Source organism: Eleutherodactylus coqui, chromosome 1 (genome assembly GCF_035609145.1).
Source record: "Eleutherodactylus coqui strain aEleCoq1 chromosome 1, aEleCoq1.hap1, whole genome shotgun sequence".
Classification (NCBI taxonomy): domain Eukaryota; kingdom Metazoa; phylum Chordata; class Amphibia; order Anura; family Eleutherodactylidae; genus Eleutherodactylus; species Eleutherodactylus coqui.
The window spans coordinates 516483435-516500338 of record NC_089837.1 but is presented as its reverse complement, the minus strand read 5'-3'; the positions used below and the strand labels follow the sequence as shown (position 1 = coordinate 516500338).

Below are 16904 nucleotides of genomic sequence, written 5' to 3'. Positions count from 1 at the left end.
TGCTGCTTCGTAATTGTTACTGGGGCCTGTCTTGACTGCTACTATTACTGAAATGGAACTAATACTGTGCTCCCCCTATACTGCTGCTTGTGATACGTTACTGGGGCCTGTCCAGACTGCTACTACTACTGAAATGGAACTAATACTGTGCTCGCCCTATACTGCTGCTAGTGATATGTTACTGGGGCCTGTCCAGACTGCAACTACTACTGAAATGGAACTAATACTGTGCTCCCCCTATACTGCTGCTTGTGATATGTTACTGGGGCCTGTCCAGACTGCTACTACTACTCAAATGGAACTAATACTGTGCTCCCCTATACTGCTGCTACTGATATGTTACTGGGGCCTGTCTAGACTGCTGCTACTACTGAAATGGAACTAATACTGTGCTCCCCCTATACTGCTGCTACTGATATGTTACTGGGGCCTGTCTAGACTGCTACTACTACTGAAATGGAACTAATACTGTGCTCCCCCTATACTGCTGCTTGTGATACGTTACTGGGGCCTGTCCAGACTGCTACTACTACTGAAATGGAACTAATACTGTGCTCGCCCTATACTGCTGCTAGTGATATGTTACTGGGGCCTGTCCAGACTGCAACTACTACTGAAATGGAACTAATACTGTGCTCCCCCTATACTGCTGCTTGTGATATGTTACTGGGGCCTGTCCAGACTGCTACTACTACTCAAATGGAACTAATACTGTGCTCCCCTATACTGCTGCTACTGATATGTTACTGGGGCCTGTCTAGACTGCTGCTACTACTGAAATGGAACTAATACTGTGCTCCCCCTATACTGCTGCTACTGATATGTTACTGGGGCCTGTCCAGACTGCTACTACTACTCAAATGTAACTAATACTGTGCTCGCCCTATACTGCTGCTAGTGATATGTTACTGGGGCGTGTCTAGACTGCTACTACTACTGAAATGGAACTAATACTGTGCTCCCCCTATACTGCTGCTTTGGAATTGTTACTGGAGCCTGTCTTGACTGCTACTATTACTGAAATGGGCGGTTGGGCAGCATGTTACCCAGGAGAAGTGGCAGCGGAGTGTCATGCAGGCAGTGATTGTGCTTTGTTGGAGGTAGTGTGGTGCTTAGCTAAGGTATGCCTTGCTAATGAGGGTTTTTCAGAAGTAAAAATTGTTGGGGAGGCACTCTTGCCACTATTGTGGCTTAATAGTGGGACCTGGGAACTTGAGATGCAGCCCAACATGTAGCCCCTCGCCTGCCCTATCCGTTTCTGTGTCGTTCCCATCACTTTCTTGAATTTCCCAGATTTTCACAAATGAAAACCTTAGCGGAGCATAGGTCCCATACAAAAATGCTCGGGTCGCCCATTGACTTCAATGGGGTTCGTTACTCGAAACGAACCCTCGAGCATCGCGGAAAGTTCGACTCGAGTAACAAGCACCCGAGCATTTTGGTGCTCGCTCATCTCTAATAAGGAACTGTATTGATGCTCATTAGCGACCATAGAGCTTTCAGATCAAGTATATATGGAGCAATAGACACATACTCAGTGCATAGATTGTAAAGCACAGGATGAAGGTGCTTTATTGCTCAATAAATGACTGATGTCTAAAGCAGATGTGTTGCTATAGACAGATACGCAGCTCGTGAGTTATTTTTAAATGTAGCTTCAGTCTATAAGTAACTATAATGCTGCTCGATTGGCGACCATGAAACAGTCAGAACAGATGTATTAGGAGCAATGGACAAATACCTAGTATTTACTGTATGTCTATGATATCTGTTGAATATCAGTGCTTGTTGTCAATAATGTCTTGACAATCCAACTGATAATCATATGCTCGTATTCTGAATGCACAATGTCAGTACTCTCTGATGCTACACTGTAGGTTTATAATAATAGAAATAAAGTGATATACCTAGAAGCCGAGAAAAACCAACTACCACAAGAGTTATCGACACGTAGGATACAGCAAACAAGGAAGTCCAGAATATACTGACAAGATATTGGGACATACTAACTAACGATAAAGATCTTAAGAAGTGGATCCCAGAAAAACCCTCCATTACCTACAGATATGGTATGAATATACGTGACCATCTAATCAAAAGCCATTTTGTCAATAAACAACATGACAACTGGCTAACCAGGAGTATACCAGATGGAATTTTCTCATGTTCAAGATGTGCAGCCTGCCCTTTTGTGACCAAGAGCAAACAATTCTCGTCGAACATCACAGGAAAAACGTATCAAATTAGAAGCTTTATTAATTGTACCATCAGAAATATGGTATATTTGATTACGTGCATATACCACAAGCAATATGTGGGTAAGACAATTCGAGAGTTCAGAAGACGAATCTTGGACCATATTGGAAATGTGAGGAGAATGGATAGTACCCCCGTAGCAAACCACTTCTGGGAACAACATGAAGGAGATCCCACCTGCCTAAAATTTCAAGGCATAGAAGTAATGAGAGGGGATATGAGAGGAGGCGACATCGACCTGCATTGTTACAAAAAAAAGTTGGATGGATATTTCGTTTGGACATGGTCAAACCGAAGAGACTGAATGAACAACTAGTTTTTAATTGCTTCCTATAAAAAGCCAGTACAATATATGATGGAGACCTAATACTTACCTTATTACGAGGTTATATCAAATATATTTCCAGTTTATTAGCATATCAGATACAATCTTATAATCACCAATGGATTGTTGATTCCTGAATAATGACACTGTCTGTTATGAATATATCTGTCATCAATATCCACTATTATATGACTCTCGTCAATGAGACATTATACTACTAACACCTTTAAACATCTCCTTATCTATCGTCTTCAAGGTGTTCCTTTTTTTAATAATGAGGTTCTCCATAATGAGACATCACAATTTGATATATGTAGGTCAACAACATCATCAGCAGACAGTATTATATACTATAGGTCTAGCTGATAATAAGCATCTATGTACTAGGGTATTAGTTAAACCAAAGATCGATGAGTTACCACTTTGCTGAATGTCAGTCCTCTTTAGATCATTACCTTGCCCTGTTCCAAAATGGCCACGGCTAACCGAAGTCACATGACATAGGTCAGGTGACCAATGACGCGGTGGGAAGCCCTCCTGCATCATGACGCGTCGGTCACCTGACCCAAAGAAAATAGCGGCGTCCCTACTCTCCGCCTTCTGGTCTCATCGTGCATACTTGCCACACATCACTATGCATTGCTGGATTCGGGATGGCCGTGACGGCTCCGCCCCCTGACGTCAGAATGCTGGAGGGCAATACGCCCTGTTGTTATGACCATGTGCTTATGCCGGCCGCTATGTTATATGTATCAGCTTGTGATCTGGGGTTATATTTACAATCAGACTGCAGCAAAGGTAATACATTTTCTTTAAATCAGCACTCAGTGGATTTAGTAATATGGGATCCATCTGGATAGATGAAAGAAAAAAAAATGACAGCTGGTTGTCACATGGTGATTGGCTTCTAATCCTGTGGTACTTATGATACCATTGTTTGCTTCCTTGTACTTGTAGCTTCAGGTATCGGAAAATTGTTCTTCGTTTGTGCCCTTACATTATATTTTTTACCAATTTACTCAAAAAGAATGGAATTTTAATTTAGTCCTAACTGTGAAGGGCTAGTTAGAAGTACTAGCCTCAGAGTCTGCTTTATACCCACGTTTGTTGAGGGTGTGGGCAGAAGCCAAGTACCTGGGCGTTGTGCAACTCTGCCATGTTTGGCCACTCAAATTTCTTCATATTTGATTCTGTCTGTGGAGCGATCAAAGGAACCATAACTGATTTAATGAGACTTTCACAGGGTCATCGTATTGCTGTGGTGACAACTTTTGGGAGACATCCTGCTTAAAAGAAATCTTTTATTTTAGAAAGAGTTGCTGAATTTGGTAGATGCTTAGAAGTACTAGCATCTGAGTACGCTTTATGTCCACGTTTGTTGTGCCTAGGCTTTCACAAGCATTCCGGCTGTATAAAAGGTCAACTCATTGTACACTGCCTGTTTTTGGATGTCCGCTAACGTATATAGCCCTGAGTGGTAAACAGCCGGATTGGATTAGGTCTGATAAACGGACGCATCCCTGGGGGTCAGTGCTGGTCGCCATGTATTATCTCTCATGTTACAACTTACCACAGTTGTCCGAGATACTGGCCTGGAGCATTCACAGGTAGCGTAACTGATTATGTGAAAAGAATGTCAATCACACCGAAACCACGTCCGGTGGGCACAAGTGTATATACCCCACTGACAAGTGCCAAATCTAAGTGTGCATGTGCCAAACCGTAGCCGCAATATGCTATTGTGGATTAACCCTTTGCAATCCAATTTTGGATTAAAGGTTTCCTAGGGGTTTTTCTCTTTCCGCCATTATACAATGGTGCCATCTGCTGGCTAGAGCCAGTACTGCGGTATGTGACATGCTGGGGAGGCCCCCGACAACAGAGCGGCCAGTAATATACAGTACAAATACCCTGACAGACATCTTTCGACATCGGAGCTGTACAGCCTTTAATCAGAATATTTGAAGACGTCAGACAGTGGATTGGAAAGAGTTAAACTGACAGATCCATGTTGGAAAAACCAACATGGATCTGACTATTTAAAACCCATGTAAACAACACCTTATACTGTCTACATGGATGAGAAACCAGGACAACAGCTGGTTACAGGTACTCACCGAACCAAAACATTTCCGAGATTCCGGATTTTTATGTACACATGTCGCATCTTTCGCTGTGTGGCCAGGGAAGCAACACCCGCTATGACACTGGTGACTGTAAAAACATGGATTTGCTTCATTCTAAATTTAAAACAGAAAAAAGTAAATGTTTAGTGAATTTGTTCAGAATAATTCACATTTATGTCACATGACCTAGTGAAGATTATTACATGCTTGTCAACTCTTCCATAATGTCCATGAGCCCCCCAGAAAAGAGTAGACCTTCCAGATTTTCAAATCTACTATATGTCACTGAAGTCTCTAGGAAGGAGAGACCCATAGAAATATCCTTCAGCCCTGGCGGCGGATGTATGGCAGGCAGTCAGGGAAATGCAGACTTCTTGCTTTTCTCTCCTCAGGGCTGTCAATTTTTATTTATTGAAAATGCTGATAATTTCAGTCATAATAACCTGATCAGTCATTGCCAACCTGAAAATATTCATATACGCATATTTTTTTTTTCAAGAACACCAAAAACGTATCTGACTGGGAATTTCTAGAAAGTTGGAAACTTTGCCATGTCCCTGCCCTGGAAATGCTAGCTGACTGGTCGTTCAACCCACTGGAGAATTCACAGTGAGCCATTAGGGTCCCGGGGCTGAAGGAGAGGAGGACATTTTTTTTGTGTGTAAAATGTGTAAAAAAAAAAACTTAAACTCACCTATGCTACTCTTCCCACTCTACCTATGCACTCCATGCCTGTACTTCTCAGCAGTTAAAGGGGTTGTCCCGCAATAGCAAGTGGGGTTAAGCACTTCTGTATTTCCATATTAATGCACTTTGTAATATACATTGTGCATTAAATATTGGCCATACAGAAGTTATACACTTACCCCCTCCTGGTGCTGGCGTCCCCGTCTCCATGGCGACGAGCAAACTGCTTCTCTGGTCGCCGGAACAGTCGCACTTGCGCAGACAGGAATCCCCTTCTGGAAGGTCCTTGCTCACGAGCTGCATCCGTCACATGGTGCCGATCAGCCAATGAGGTGGAGCTCAGACTGGAGAAGAACATCCACGGTGCACCATGGGAGAAGACCCGCAGTGCACCATGGGAGAAGACCAGCGGTGCACCTTGGGAAATGACAGCAGCCATCTTGGAAGAAGAATTTTTATAACTTCATGAAACGATCGAACGGTGAGTAGAAACTCTCTTTAAAATCGCTTTCCACGGGTAGATTATCATGTTTGCTTTAGGAGGGGGACTGGGCAGAGAAAAAATTTACAATTTTGCCGCGGGACAACCCCTTTAATTCTGCATATACTGATAATGTGAGCTGTGCAGATATGACTGCAGAGGCAGGAAAGAGCAACAAAGGTGAGTATAACTTTTCTTTTACTATATCTCAAGTGCACCACTATGAAATTGGGGCTTGAGCCGATGAGAGCAATTGCTGCTGAGTGGAAGCTGGGTGCTATGACAGACATCACTGAGTGTGGGGGTTATGAGGGAAATTGCTACCGAGTGTGGGAGCAGAGGCCTATGTGGTGGGGCTGGGGCTTTTTTGCAGGATTATTCTTGAGTGAGACCTATATGAGGCATCACTACTGAATAGAGGCCTATGAGGGGAATTATTACTAGGTGAGAAGTCTTTTTAGGGACATTTTAATTAAACAGAGGCTCTATTATTGTGTGTGGGACTCAGAGTGGCAAATACTATATAAAGAACACAAAAAATGGGATCCTTTTACTGTGTTGGTCACCTGAAGTGTATTACTACTGCCTGGGGCACTATGGATAAGAATATTATTATATAAGTTTGGAAACAAAGGTATATCACTGGAAAATGGAGTTAAAAATCTCTGTGTCAATTTTTTTAGAGACAAGTTGCGTCTGGGAGAAGTGATCACTGCATAAGGGTGCATTCAGACTAATGTATATCGGCTGGGTTTTCACGCCCAGCCGATATACATCGTCTCTCTCTGCAGGGGGGAGGCTGGAAGAGCCAGGAGCAGTGCTCTGAGCTCCCGCCCCCTCTCTGCCTCCTCTCCACCCCCCTGCACTATTTTCAATGGGGAGAGGCGGGGCGGAGCTAATTCCCATAATTTAGCCCCGCCCTCGTTTCACCTCCTCTCATTGAAAATAGTCCAGATGGGCGGAGAGGAGGCAGAGAGGGGTCGGGAGCTCAGAGCACTGCTCCCGGCTCTTCCAGCCTCCCCCCCTGCAGAGAGAGATGACGTATATCGGCCGGGCGTGAAAACCCAGCCGATATACGTTCGTCTTAATCCAGCCTAAAACAGTATTGTAGTAATTTATACGGTCTCTGTAGATCTAATATATACCACTTTATGGTCAATGAATAGGGTATATTATTGGTCTTTATACAGCATTTTTTTCAGTAACACTATGCTGACATTACGTGGTCACAGTCTGGGGGTATTATGTGACCCTCAGTGTTATTACTGATAACTGAGCTTTGTAGTAGTGGTCTTATTTTCAGTGACAGTATGTTGGTATAAATCACTATGGTGTGGCCGTATTATATGGGCCTATATAATATTATTGGTGATGTTGGTCTTGATACAATGGGATTTCTTCAGTGACAGTATGGAGGTGATTATAAGGGCTATGATGATTTATGTGATACTGGATGGGGCTTTCTGTTGTTCTTCACTTCTACAAAATTAAAAAATGTACTTGAAAAAACAAGCATTTTTTAAATACATTTTACAGACATTTATTTTGTTATTTATTTAGACACACAATGTGATCTTTGAAATACTGAGTATAGCAAAAAATTACACATGCATCTAAAACAGCAAAATGAACTAGTTTCTGTAGGATTAGCTCAGTTCAAATATCAAGATATTTGCACAAGCAGAGCTCATTCACAAGGGTGGGGGAATCACACCCTGATTTAAAAAGGTTAATTAGCCTTATGAGGTGTCAGTGTTCAAGTATGCTCAGTGTTTTGCACATGTCCACGCATACATATATGCACTTTAATGCACCCTCATGGACTCCTATGAGGATTTTGGTGCACAAATGTGCTTAAGAATAGAGCATGTCTTGAAGGCTTTTTCGTGGGTGCGAAATGTAATGCCACTAGCCTATTGACTTCTATTTAGCCACTTTCACCAGTGATTTTTGTGAAAGTAAAATTACAGGATGTGCTATCTATCTTGGTGCATACACACCAACATATTGCATGGGGATAGACAACATGCAGGACAAATTTTGTATATCTGTATCAAAATCTGCAACAAAAGCCATTTGGTGCAGATTATAAAAGTTAGTCAGATGATCGGAACAAAACTTTCTGTTCTTCCCTTCTCGGCTCTTCATTTGGAGGAGCAGAATGCCCTCAGGGCCCTGTGTGTTGGGGGACGTACAATTATGCTAACCTCCTACTTCCAATAGACATAAAACAGTAACCTCTCCATGTATATTTCTCATAAGATGCTCCGGGCTCTATATTTTATGAGCAATGCAAAACAGTTAATTAAAAAGATGTGAAGAGACAGACAGAGGGCTCTTAGGCCTCATTCACAAGGCAATTATCACTGCCCAATTGGACACAGATTCGACACCCAAATCTTCAGCTAAATCTGCACTATTTTGAAATTCTTTCAAATAATATGCTAATCCGAGCTGTAGGTCATAAAGTGGGAATTCTTCCTCATGGAGTGTCATATTGGAAAATACTGATAAGGGAGTGAAAGTTTATGGTAATTCAGGGACCATAAACTTTCACTCCCTTATCAGTATTTAGCTAAAAATGTTTGTGTATCTCTTGTAGAAAGTCAAGCCTGATGACCTCCCCCCCTCCAACAGTAATTTAGGGACCATAAAACTTTCACTCCGCTATCAGTGCCTAGACAAAAAAAGTTTGTTTGCTGTTGCAGAATTCCTTTTAAGTGCAAACCAATCACATCCATATCTGTGCCTTGTCATAAGTATGTATGTTATAAGTGTGTATAAATATCCATGCCTCTTCAGATCCAATCCATAAGCCTGAAGAAGTGCCCCTGTGTTGGTACGAAAGCTCGCTATTATTACATCATGTATTTTTGTTAGCCATTAAAAGGTATCATATCTACAAGATTACGTCGTTTCTCTTACTGAGAACAATCACATTGGAAAATCAATGATGTGGATCTGACAGTTTAAAGCCAATGTGAGTGAAGAGTTATACTGAGTGCAGGGAGGAGGAACCAGTACAAGAGTGGCTTACAGGTACTCACCCTGCCGTAGCATCTCACTTCTGGGAATGATTTTCGAACACATATCCCAGAGCCGTTAGGGGAATTCCTATGGCAACACCGGCTCTCACAATCATCACTGTATATACATGGATCTTCATCTTTCTAGATGTAAAACACAGGAAATAAATGTTTAGTGAATTTATTTGTAAGGTTTGATAATAATGTCACAGGAAGAAGTAAAGACAATCTATACTTGTCAACCCGAAATGTCCTTAAAAGTCCAAGAAAAAGCAGCGATCTACCGGATTCTATAAAGTTATGAAATCTACCGCATGTCGCTGAGGTGTTTTACAAGAGAGCTTTTCTAAAAGATTTCCATTGGCCTTGGCTACTGTAGTATGGAACATCCTGGATTTCCTGCCAACCTTATTGTAGCATGATGATCAGCAGTGCCCCCTGATAGCAGACTCCATGGAACGACCATTGTTCAGCATGATGAGTGAGGAACGGTAGCTGGTGCTGAGCTCACAGATATAGTAGAAATGTGCCTTTTTCATGCCTATGGAATTATAACTCTGCAATGTCATTTATCGGAAGGCAGCATTCCTGCAAGTTAATGTAAGACTTTTTAAACAAGCCATGTAACAATGACAGACAGCTGTTTTTGAGTGATTGCCACTCATTAGTGCACGGCAGGTTTCTGGCTAGGCTAGTGAAAGGCGTATAGAGGTGGTAGTTGTGGCTTCTGTTTCTTCCAGCACCCACAGAGTTACTGTGTCTGGTTCCTCCACCCAGCTGGTGGGGATATGCAATCATCCTCCTATTTAACCTCCCCAGACCTTTCCTGTGATGCCTTGGCATTTATTGTGCATTTCCTGGATTGATTTCTAGTTCTTTGTGTGCGCTTAGCTGGATGATTTTGTATTTGTGTGAATCCAGCTTTTTGTGTGTTTTTGCTGCTGGTTTGTACAATTTGTTTGCTTTCCGTCTCCTGTGTCTGTCTCTGCTGTATAGGACCATGCTCTGCTCTCACCGCTCCTATTCAGCAGCGGCACATGATCGATTATTCGAAATCTGAGTTGACTAACTGAATGACCATTATCAACAAAGTGTTTTGCCACTGGCAAATCCATTTTTTTAGTCTTAATGGTGCTCTTGTGGTTAATGACTCTGTTTTTGACATCCCGGGTCATCTACCCCAAATATGAAATACCGCATGGGCATGTAATGGTGGTAGGGGTGGTGATTAGAGATGAGCGAGCACCAAAATGCTCGGGTGCTCAGTGCTCGAGTCAAACTTTTTGTAATGCTCGAGAGCTCGTTTCGAGTAATGAATCATATTGAAGTCTATAGGAGGCTCAAGCATTTTTCAAGGTGACCAATGCTTTGCATAAGGGAGGTTGTGTGAATCATCTGAAAACATCAGAAAGTGATGGAAAGACCACAGAAACAGATAGGGAACAGCAGGGGCAGCATGGATGGGTGCATCTGAGGCTCCCAGGTTGCACTATTTAGCCAAATTGTGGGCAAGAGCCTGGCGGTCACCACCCTAACAATTTACTTGGGACAGACCATAATCATCAAGGTAAACGCGCTGGAACATCTCAGCTAAGCACCACACTAGGTGCAATGAAGGCCAATCACCACCTGTGTCTTCTCCTGTGTTACATGGTGGCATTGCTGTCCAACAACCTGCATGAGCCTACATCCACAGCATACTCAAGTTCTTCCCTGCGCAGCGTTCAGCTGCCCTCATGCCACACGCTTGCTTGATAGCCACACCACCCACATGTCTATTTATAAGTACGTCTTGGATGAGGAGAAACCGGAGACACACACTACAGAGGGTTGGCAGGGCCTGGCAGCACCCATATTTGAAATTGTGGGCGATAGCCCTCAATGCTGATCACAATTGCTGATAAATTAATGTACGATCATAATTTCAATCCCGTGCCACCTCCATCACAAAATTGTCAGGAGCCACAAACGTGGGCATAAAGGGGACTCAAATGCCAGTACTTCTACACATCTCCACAATACAGCCACGCATACTAAAACCAAAATTGGTTTAAAGCAGGAGGTGTCAACTAAATAGCCACCACTGATATACAGTGACCCTGTGAAAGTCTCATTAAATCAGCTACGCTTCCTGTGAACGCTCAAATCCAGTATCTCGGATAACTGTGGTAAGTTGTAACACGAGATAACATGGCGACCAGCACTGACCCCCAAAGATGCGTGCGTTTATCAGACCTAAACCAATCCAGCTGTTTACCACTCAGGGCAGTATAAATCATCGGACATCCAAAAGCTGGCAGTGTACAATGAGTTGACCTGTTATACAGCCAGGATGCTTGCAAAAACCTAGTGCGCACTACTAGGCCCAACAAACGTAGGCATAAAGCGTACTCAGATGCTAGTACTTCTAAGCATCTACCAAATTCAGCAACCCTTTCTAAAATAAAAGATGTTTTTTAAGCAGGAAGTGTCCCAAAAGTTGTCACCACAGCAATACAGTGACCCTGTGAAAGTCTCATTAAATCAGTTACGTTCCCTTTGATTGCTCCACGGACAGCATCAAGTAGAAATTTGAGTGGCAAAACATGGCAGAGTTGCACCTCGCCCAGGACCTTGGCCTCTGCCTACATCCTCAACAAATGTGGGTAAAAGCGGACACGGATGCTAGTACTTCTAAGCATCTGCAAAATTCAACAACCCTTGCGAATATAAAAGATTTCTTTTAAGCAGGAGGTGTCGCAAAAGTTGCCACCACAGGTAAACAGTGACCCTGTGAAAGTCTCATTAAATCAGTTACACCTCTTTGATCAATTCAAACCAGTGTCTCAGATAACTGTGGTAACATGAGAGCTAATACATGGCGACCAGCGCTGACCCCCAGGGATGCGTGCGTCTGTCAGACCCAAACCAAACCGTCTGTTTACCACTTAGCGTATTTAAAGCGGACTCGGTTGCTAGTACTTCTGTGAAAGTCTCATTAAATCAATTACGGTTCCTTTCATCGCTCTAAAGACTTCATGAAACATTAAGAAATTCTAGGGGCCAAACCTGGCACAGTTGCACCATGCCAAAGACCTTGGCCTCTGCCCACACCCTCAACAAATGTGGGCATAAAGCGGATTTGGATGCTAGTACTTCTGTAAAAGTCTCATTAAATCAGTTACGGCTCCTTTCATCACTCCAAAGATTGCATGAAACATGAAGAAATTGCAATGGGCAAAGCAGGACAATTCATTCTGTGTATGTGTAAGATAGCTGAACACGACGCTGGGAAATCTTTGTGTACCCAGAATATAGGCGACCCCCTGAAATATTTCTGTACCAAGAGTATTAGCGAACCCAGGAAGCATTTCTGTGCCAAGAGTATATTCGAACCCCTGAAACATTTCAGTACCCAGAGTATAGGCGAACCCCTGGAACATTTGTGTACCAAGAGTATAGGCGACCCCCTAAAACATTTCTGTACTCAGAGCATAAGCAAACCCCTGTAACATTTGTGTGCCAAGAGTATAAGCGACCCCCTGAAACATTTCTGTACCCAGAGCAAAGGTGAACCCCTGTAACACTTGTGTACCAAGAGTATAGGCAAACCTCTGAAACATTTCTTTTTCAAGATTATAGGTGGACCCCTGAAACATTTCTGTACCCAGAGCAAAGGTGAACCAGTGAAACATTTCTGTACCAAGAGTATAGGCAAACCTCTGAAACATTTCTTTACCAAGAGAATAGGCGGACCCCTGAAACTTTTCTGTACCAAGAGTATAGGCGGACCCCTGAAACATTTGTCTACCAAGAGTATAGCCGACTCCCGAAAAAACTGGTGTACCAAGAGTATAGGTGAACCCCTGAAAAATTGGTGTACGAAAAGTACAGGCAATCACCTGAAAAAAATTATTTAATAAAAGTAAAGGGAAGGCACGGAAAAATTGGTTTGCTATGAGTGTAGGCGAAGCCCAGAAAAATTGGATTGCTGTGAGTATAGGCGGAAAAATTTGTGTACCAAAAGTACAGGTGTACCCCTGAAAAATTTGTTTACCCACAGTGCAGGTGAAACCCAGAAACATTTTTTAAAGATAGAGCTCGTAGTTGCTTAATTCGCTCACAGAGCCTGGAGGCAGCCCTCCAAAAAAATAAGTTTTAACAGAGCCTTTTGGCCCTCTGAAAAATTGACTGTTCAGCATGATGACACGCTGGTTTAGGAGGAGGAGGAGGAAGATCAGAGAGGGATAGACCAAGCTACTTCTCCCCTTTTTTGGGGTGATAGAGGATGCTTGATTCTCCTCCAGCCTTTGTTCATCTTAATGAGTGTAAGCCTGTCGGCACTGTCAGTTGACAGGCGGGTACGCTTATCCGTGCTAATCCCCCCCAGAAGCATCAAACACCCTCTCTGATAAGACGCTAGCTGCAGGGCAGACTAGCACCTCTAAAGTGTACAGCGCAAGTTCATGCCACATGTCCAGCTTTGACACCTAATAGTTGTGTATGGGGCAGAGGAATCACGGAGGACATTGGTACGTTCAGCTATGTACTCCCTCACAATTTTTTACAGTGTTCCCTCTGACTCAGCCTAGACTGGGGAGTGGTGACAGAGTCTGGCTGGGGAGCCATAAAACTGGCAAAGGCCTTGGAGAGTGTTCCCTTGCCTGTGCTGGACATGCTGCCTGTTCCCTGCATCTCCCCTGCTAGTTGGTGCACTGAATTACGTTGTCTACCACTAGCATTGTCAAATGGTAACTTTAGCATCAGCTTTTCCACCAGGGCCTTGTGGTATTGCATCACTCTCGTACTCCTTTCCTCTTCGGAAATGAGAGTGCAAAGGTTCTCCTTATATCGTGGGTCAAAAAGAGTGAACACCCAGTAAGCCGTGTTGGCCAGAATGCGTCTAACGTGAGGGTCATGGGAAAGGCAGCTTAACATGAGGTCAGCCATGTGTGCCAGAGTCCCAGTACGCAACACATTGATGTCCTCACTTGGAGGATGACTTTCATGATCCTCCTCCTCCTCTTCAGCTCATACACATTGAACAGATGTGAGGGGAGTAGCATGGTACCCTCTGCAGTGTGGGCAGCAGTCTCTTCCCCATTCTCCCCCTTCTCTTCCTCCTCTAATAGACGCTGAGAAACAGGCGTGAGGGTGGTCTGGCTATTAAGCGACATATTGTCATTCCCCATCTCCTGTTCTAACCGCAAAGCGTCAGCTTTTATGCTTAGCAGCAAACTTCTCAGCAGGCAAAGCAGTAGGATGGTACCGCTGATAATGGCAGCATCACCGCTCACCATTTGTGTAGACTCCTCAAAATTCCCGAGGACCTGACAGATGTCTGCTATCCATGACCACTCCTCTGAGAAGAACTGCGGAGGCTGACTACCACCACGCCGGCCATGTTGCAGCTGGTATTCTACAATGGCTCTACGCTGCTCGTAAAGCCTGGCAAACATGTGCAACGTAGAATTCCAGCGCGTGGGCACATCGCACAACAGTCGGTGCACTGACAGCTAGAAGTGATTTTGCAGTGTCCTAGGGTGGCAGCATTTGTGGTGGAGTTCCAGAAATGTGCGCACACATGACGCACTATGCTGAGCAGGTCAGACAAATGGGGGTAATGTTTCAGAAAGCGCTGAACCACCAGATTAAAAACGTGGTCCAGGCATGGCATGCGTGTTAGTCTGCCAAGCTGCAGAGCCACCACCAGGTCACGCCCATTGTCACACACGACCATGCCTGGTTGAAGGTTCAGCGGCAAAAGCCACAGATCGGTCTACTCCATCAAACAGCTCTTGCGCAGTGTGCCTCTTGTCTCCCAAGCTGAGTAGTTTCAGGACGGCATGCTGACACTTGCCCACTGTTGTTCTGCAGCACCTCAAGCTACCAACTGAAGGCAACGTGCTGACATGTGGTAATTGAGAGGTGGAGGTGGTGGAGGAGGGGTGGTGTTTGGAGAAGGTGGCATTATACACCGGAGAAACCATCACTGAGGTAGGACCCGCAATCCTCGGTGTGGATAGCATGTGAGTAGACAAAGGGTCAGACTTGGTCCCAGCCTCCACGAAGTTCACCCGATGTGCCGTCAGGGAGATGTAGTGTCCCTGCCAGCCCACACTTGCCCACGTGTCCGTTCTTAAGTGGACCTTCCCAGTAACTGCATTGGTGAGGGCACAGTTTATGTTCCGTGAGATGTGCTGGTGTATGGTGGGGATAGCACACCGGGAAAAATAGTGGCGACTGGGGACCGAGTACCAAGGGACCGCCGCCACCATCAGGTTGCGGAAAGCCTCAGTTTCTACTAGCCTGTAAAGCAGCATCTCCAGGCTGAGTAGTTTTGCAATATGCATGTTTAAAGATTGTGCATGCAGGTGGCCGCCTATTTCCGTTTTCTTTCCAACGCTTGTGTTAGCGACAGCTGAACGCTGCACTGGGACACATTGGTGGAGGCAGTGGATGACTGTGAAGCTGAGGGTGTGGGTGCAGGCCAGGAGGCGCTCGTACCTGCGTCCTGCGAGGGGGAATGCATCTCTGTGCCAGGTTGTGACACTGGGGAAGAGACAGTGGTGTGACCCGCAGGCGGTGAATGGCCTTCGTTCCACCTCGTTGGGTGCTGCTTAGCCATCATATGCTTGCGCATGCTGGTGGTGGTGAGACTGGTAGTGGTGCCTCCCCTGCTGATCTTGGTGTGGCACAGGTTGCACACCACTGTTCATCGGTCGTCCGCTCTCTCCATAAAAAATCTCCAGACCTTCGAACACCTAGCTCTCTGCATGGAGGCTTGTCGCAAGGGGATACTGTGGGAAACAGTTGGTGGATTATTTGCTCTGGCTCTGCTTCTCCCCCTGGCCACCCCACTGCCTCTACCAACCTGTTTTGCTGCTGCACTTGCCTCCTCTCTGAAGCCCTGTCTTCAGTAGGCTTAGCAATCCAGGTAAGGTCAGTCACCTCATCGTCCACAAGCTCTTCCTCTGAATCCTCTGTCTGCTCCTCCCTTAGACTTACTGCCCTAACAACAACCTCGCTGACAGACAACTGTGTCTAATCCTCATCATCCGCAAATAGCTTTTGAGACAGTAATTGGAAGCCCCCACTCTCATTACCCTGAGTCTGTGAAAGTTCCAAATTTTAGGCATCGGTCACGACAAACTCCTCATTTGGCTGTGGAACCATTTTTTCAGACTCAGGGCGGGGACCCGAGAAGAGTTCTTAGGTATATGCCTGTTCATCATAATCTCTTCTTTTGCTGGAGTGACCAGGCTGGGAGGAAGGAGGAGCAGACAGAGGATTCAGAGATGCAATGGCTTAGCTGGCATGAGTGGACTGCGTGGAAACTGGATGTTGGATAAAGTACTGGAGGCGTAATTCCCTATCCACATCAGCACCTGATCACAGTGCTCTGCTTTTAATAATGGTCTATCACGTGGACCTGCAAAATGTGAGATGAAGCTGGGGAGAGGAAATACGAGGCGCTTTACTAATCCCTTAGCAGCAGGCACTGTTTCACCCCACCCAGGACCTCGGCCTCTGCCCACACCCTCATTCTGACGCCCGCGTCCATGTCCACATCCTCGACCTCAGCCCTTACCCCCAGTCTTCATCATGTAGGATAAAGGATAGAACAGGGCCAGAAAAAATTAAACCAGTGTATACCACTGATACCTACTGCTAATTCACCGCCCACAGAGACTGGTAGATATGAGTGGCTTTGGGCAGTGCCAGAAAAAATGTAACCAGTCTATACTGCTGATAACTAGGCCTAATTCACCGCACATAGAGACTTGTAGATTTGAGAGGCTTTGAGCAGGGCCAGAAAAAATTTAACCAGTGTATAGCGCTGATATCTTTGGCTAATTCACCACTCACAGAGACTGGTAGATATGAGAGGCTCTATAAAGTGCCAGAAAAAATTACACCAGTGTATAGCGCTGATACCTAGGCCTAATTCACCGCACACAGAGACTTGTAGATTTGAGAGGCTGTGAGCAGGGCCAGAAAAAAATTAACTAGTGTATAGCGCT

At 44.7% G+C, this 16904-nt stretch overlaps 1 protein-coding gene across 2 annotated transcripts in view; it reads right to left on the bottom strand.

The window, feature by feature from the left end:
* LOC136614744 (keratin-associated protein 4-6-like) overlaps positions 1-16904 on the bottom strand; it is a 426222-nt gene that overhangs the window by 200365 nt on the left and 208953 nt on the right. The window contains exon 2 of one of the 2 annotated variants that reach the window (XM_066594133.1): positions 8923-9045. The exons of the other annotated variant lie outside the window; for it this stretch is intronic. Coding sequence (XP_066450230.1) covers positions 8923-9045 — 123 coding nt within the window. The remainder of the gene's footprint in view (positions 1-8922; positions 9046-16904) is intronic. 2 annotated transcript variants of the gene reach the window in all.